Genomic DNA, 5,611 nt, shown 5'->3' with positions numbered 1-5,611 from the left:
TTCCTGGCTAGGAATTTAGTGCCTTTTTTAATGAACTTGCCTGAAGTATAAATTTCTCTGGGTTTTGAAGAGCTCAGATCCAGAATTTGCTTCTTTCTCTCCCTAACTTCAATAGCAAGTTCATTGATCATTGTTATCTGTCAGAAAACTCAAACAATTAATGTCTTAAATTGACATTGTATGAAGGTACATTCCTTGCTTTTATGGAGGTTAACTATTCAGGCAAATATTTGTTCTTGAGATCTTGCAGCTCTTAATTGCTCTCTGCAATAGAACGATATGTTTTCTCTTATCACCATTTCTGATTACATAAACAAAGGAAATAAATAAACCTCCATGGGACTTTTTTTTTATTTTACAATCACTGTCAAACCTGTCTGCACACCGTTGTGTACACTATTCTTCCATCCAGTCTGCAGGCTTGAGTTTCTAGGATATGGAAAATACATGTCTGATTCTTAAAAAAAATTTGTTAACAGGACATTTCCAAGTTCCCAGACAAAGATTATACCCTGCTGGGTGAAGGTGGAATCAGTCTGAGCGGAGGCCAGCGAGCACGGATCTCACTAGCAAGGTGAGTATTTTGCTCTCCACATAGTGTACTGCTTCACGTATATGGAATATATAATGAATTTATAAGCATTTATATGCATGTGGACTAAGTCCTGCTAAATAAATATTCTCCAAGTATATCAGGACCTTAATTTTGCTATCAGAAATCTGAATTTTCCTGTGCAGTTTTGTTGTGATACATCTGCATATCGATTTACTGACTTTTAAAAGTTTGGTGTCAGACACATGCTAAGGTTTAGCTTAAGATGGATCTTTCCCTCCCTGATGCAAGATGCCTTTGGAAATTCAGACCTTTAAGTGTAGCTTTCTAAGTACTGAAGAAACAAATAGAAAGATACAAATAATAAAAATTCCATAATCTTTTCCTGCTATGACACTATTCAAAGTAGTTTGTATATTGATTAATGACATGCTCCTTGTCTGCAGGTTAAAAAAAAAGATGAAAAAAATCTCCCGTGTTTCAAGAAATATGTTGCTAATACTTTTGGTCTTTTTCTGGCGTAAAAAAGAAAAAGTGGAAAGCAGTGGTTAGTCAGTACCTATTAATAATGGCCTTGTCTGTTTGACCTTCCAATGTTAGTAATTCTGAAGCTCTACAGAACAATAACATAGGTGTTTGTCTTATAAATTAGCTATGTGTTTCAGCAGAATCACTTAGCTATCATCAGAAATCCTGTAATGGCAGCTCTTATGTGTAAATGGCCCCATTTATCTCTGTGCCAAGTGCAAATCGTGTTGGTTCCCATGCTCAGAAACACTGATTAGAAGTAAGTAAAATCACATTATGGTGATCCACACTGGCATCTCATGAAAGATGTGCATGTCTGTGTGAGGCTAAAAGATGGGTTAAATAAAATAGATAATCTCTCAGTGTGGATCTTTCTAACAGATTTATGAGAGGGAAGAGGTGTATGGATGTTTTATGTGGTAAGAGAAGAGAGGAGGGAAGGAGCAGGCAAAGCTTTCAGAGCAAAAAACCCAAACCAACAACCCCCTCTTAGAGTTTCATTTAGAATGCAGCATTTGCATGAACTGTTTCCTAGATGCTATGAATAATCATGTCTGTCACTTTTCGGATGGTCAGAGCTTATTTCCTGGAGGGTCACAAAACTTAGGTATTTATTGTCAGCTGTATAATTGGTTTTTTTAAAAACAATTAAGTGTCATAAAGACAGTGGCTGTCTTACATTTCGTTTGGACTCCAGTCCAAGATCAGCATGCTGCAAGCTGTGCAGGTGTTGAGGTGTGGGTTGCAGATGAAGCTCTGCAAAGCTAGAGGAGAAAGTTTAGGATTACAGATCTGGGTTGTATCCATCTGCACTGGTGATAAGCTGGGCTTTATTTGCTTCTGCTGGCTGCATACATGTATCTGGTGTGCTCTGAGCGAGGTCATGTGAAAGAGAATCCCTGCCAGAAGTGACACCAACCAGTCATCATGAGAACCAGATGGAAACTGCATGAGTCTCTCTTACAGGCACTGTCAGTGTCTGCAGCTACCACTGGGAGAAAGAAAGGTCCAAGGGGAAAAAAACAGTGCATGCTCTGGATTTGAGCTGGCTCGCTGGCCAGGTACCTTAAAGCCAGTCATTTATAGCTACAAAGTCCAACACACAAATTATGGCAATAATTTGAGTGTTGCCATTATTCCAGGAAAAAAACCTGCAAACTTCTTGCTGATAAAAGTGCCCAGAACAGTATGAACTTTTTGTTGTTGTGCAGTCACGACATCATAATTTATGATCAGTGAAATCCATCGTGACAGAGAATTTTTAAATGAAGTTGCTTGGTTTATTAACATAATATGCTATTATGTAGGGTTTTTTCTCCTGGTAGTTACATATTTTCACATTGATTAAAATACTTTCAAAAATACTGAAATGCAGCTGTCCAGATTTCTTTACTAATTATACTCTGATTGATATCACATAATGATTTCCATTCTCACAGAGGAGGGTAAGGGGTCTTTTTGAACTTCTATTGAAATTGACATTTAAAAAACCCTTTTAACAAGAGGTTTAGGTCTCAGTGAGCCATGCCCAGGTACATACAGCTTAAGGTCCTAATGCTACAAATAGTTTTTGTTGTCTTCAACTCAAAATATTGAACAGTCCCATTTCAGATATTTGCTAGGTCATGCCTCACTAAAACACTTGTCTTTGCTCACCAGTTGTTTTGAAGTACTTTTAAAACTAAGTGTTGAGACCTAAGTCTTTTCACATGTAATATTCCCTCGGGCACCAGTAGGTACTAAATTCCCATTTAAATTGTCATTGTACATTGATGGGAACTGTCAGATTCAGGCCTTAAACAGATCTTTAGAATAACCTGTGTAAAGAGGCAACTCTATAGCTTTGGTTAATTTCACAGAAATTAATGGAAAACTGAGCTAGTTTGTAATGTGGAAAGCAAGGAAAGGCTTTATTGAAAGGTGTCTTATAAACACATTTAATGTTGAACTCCATCTCCATATTGATGCCGTAGAAAAGTCTATCAATTACAAGGTTTACAAACTGCAAAGACATCTTTTAAAATTGTATTTATGTAAATTTATAAGAGTTGTGAAAGTTAATGTCATTTCCATTTTCTCTGTTCAGAGCAGTGTACAGAGATGCTGATTTGTATCTCCTGGATTCTCCTTTTGGACACTTAGACATTTTTACAGAAAAAGAGATATTTGAAAGGTATTGTACGTTTTCATAGGTTGTATTTAAGAATCCCACCAAGCAGCACAAAGTAAAACCAAGAAGAAAAATTTAATAGCAGTACAAAAATACTGAAGTGATCAAAATTATACCTTTTGGGATCTTTATTTTTAGAGATTTTCGGGGCTGAGCATTTTGTGTTAGCAGTAAGACAGCACACTGTGCTGGGAAGAAGCCTGGGGCAAGTGTGAGCGTTACTGCTTCCCTTTCCGTCTAGGTGTATTGAGCCTGCTATAATATCTTGCTCCCAGTGTGCATGGTTTTATATCTGATGTGTCTGTGTAGCAGAAGAGCTCTCATTTTAAAACACATACCTGTGTTGTAACTATACATTTTTACAAAAAGCTGTATTTTGTCCAGTTTTTCTAATCACTGAAAGTTGGGTCATGTGAAGGTACCTGCTGACCAGGACATTGGCAGAAGCTTGGTCCAAGACAGAGACTTTTGGCTTGTCCTGTTGGTGTAGCTCAAAGCAGTAAGGACACACTGCCATCCATGAGCTTTTCAGTCACCTTAAGTTTGAAGTTTTGAAATTGAGAATTATCTCAATTCTCAAGCTCAATGAGCTTCTAAGTTCGGTAACAAAAGCTCTAAGTAACCCTAAGACAAAAAGAAATACTTCATGTTCATGTTGAACTGTGCTTTTTGGATTGACCTGAAAATGATTAAATGTTACCCCTTTTTTTTGTTCCTGTGATAAAGTATTTACCCTTTACACATCTCAGCCTTACCACCTCCTTTGTAGTTCAAGGGAGCACCCAAGACTGCTCATACTGGGAGGGAGGCAGGTGAAAGCAAATAAATAAAGTGAAAGGGATAAAAGCAATATTTAATCATGAAGAAAAAAATCTAAATGTTAACACTTTCATCTTTTATAGCTGTGTGTGCAAGTTGATGGCGAATAAAACTAGGATCTTGGTTACTTCAAAACTGGAACATTTAAAGATTGCTGACAAAATATTAATTTTACATGAAGGGAGCTGCTATTTTTATGGAACATTTTCTGAACTTCAGGGTAAACGGCCAGACTTCAGTTCAGAGCTGATGGGATTTGATTCTTTTGATCAGTTCAGTGCAGAAAGAAGAAATTCAATCCTAACTGAGACTCTCCGACGATTTTCCATTGAAGGAGAAGGCATGGGATCACGAACTGAAATAAGGAAGCAATCTTTTATACAAAAACCAGATTTTAATGACAAAAGGAAGAACTCCATAATTATTAACCCCCTTAATGCAAATAGGAAGTTCTCAGCAGTGCAGAAGAATGGGGTGCAGGTCAATGGGATAGAAGATGGCCACAATGACCCAGCAGAAAGGCGACTCTCGCTGGTACCTGAGTTGGAACAGGGAGATGTAGGTTTCCTTCGGAGTAACATGCTAAACGCTGACCATATACTGCAAGGTCAGCGGAGGCAGTCGGTGTTACAGCTGATGACGAGCACTTCTGCGAACTATGGACCAAATTTTTCCAAAAAGGGAAGTACAACATTTCGGAAGATGTCTATGGTGCCTCAGACAAACCTGTCTTCTGAGATTGATATCTACACCAGGCGTGAGTCTCGGGACAGTGTCTTGGATTTTACTGATGAAATTAATGAAGAGGATTTGAAGGTGTGTGTTAATTTACATTCATCTTGGTTTGATATGTTGATAGGTCAGTGCAATATATTCCTCACTTATTTTTCTACTTGACAATTTCACTCCTAATGCAGTACTTCTCTGCAGAATATGTTTTTGTAATGCTTGTGAAATTTCAAAACTCAAATATCATCTTGAAATCATTGAAATCCTCAAAAATTTATTTTGCCTGAATTTTTGATAGTTTTTGAATGCTATCTGTAGAGAATTTCAATACAGAATTTTCATCTTCTGCATTTCACCTTTAAGATTACTTATGCTAAAATGAAATTTGAAACCATAATTTGGAAAAACATTGCTGTAAAAAATTTATGTAGAATTAGCCTTTGAAACCTTAAGGCTCATGGAAAAAAATTACGTTTGAAGTACTGGTACATTTTTAAAAACTAGAATTTGATCAAATTTGACAAATTTGTCAGTTTAGCTCTTGTATGCTGATACAGGTAATGGACAGAGGAGTTAGCTTGATTTTACTCTGGTTTTATGGATGTGCTGCAAATTGTGCAATCCTGGTTGCTTTCAAATAATCTCTAAATTGTATCTTTATATCAAAGACGACTCAACCAGTCAGTACCTTCCTCTCCAGCCATTATCAGCCAATTTAAATGATGCAGTTCAGTTATTTGTAGTGAGTAAGTGGAAGGAATGGCAGCATTCCTGTGTCAGAAATTATAATATATAGGTTTTACTATCATTCT

At 37.0% G+C, this 5,611-nt stretch overlaps 1 protein-coding gene across 1 annotated transcript in view; it reads left to right on the top strand.

Annotated features, from left to right (window-relative positions):
• CFTR (cystic fibrosis transmembrane conductance regulator (ATP-binding cassette sub-family C, member 7)) overlaps nt 1-5,611 on the top strand; it is a gene marked incomplete at both ends in the record, with an annotated part of 47,897 nt that overhangs the window by 28,769 nt on the left and 13,517 nt on the right. The window contains 3 exons of the mRNA XM_009072026.1: nt 480-574; nt 3,168-3,254; nt 4,154-4,912. Of these exons, the coding sequence (XP_009070274.1) occupies nt 480-574; nt 3,168-3,254; nt 4,154-4,912 (941 nt within the window). The remainder of the gene's footprint in view (nt 1-479; nt 575-3,167; nt 3,255-4,153; nt 4,913-5,611) is intronic.

This window comes from Acanthisitta chloris, unplaced genomic scaffold (assembly GCF_000695815.1).
Source record: "Acanthisitta chloris isolate BGI_N310 unplaced genomic scaffold, ASM69581v1 scaffold623, whole genome shotgun sequence".
Taxonomy (NCBI): Eukaryota; Metazoa; Chordata; class Aves; order Passeriformes; family Acanthisittidae; genus Acanthisitta; species Acanthisitta chloris.
The sequence above is the reverse complement of the archived record's forward strand: the minus strand, read 5'-3'. Positions and strand labels throughout refer to the sequence as shown.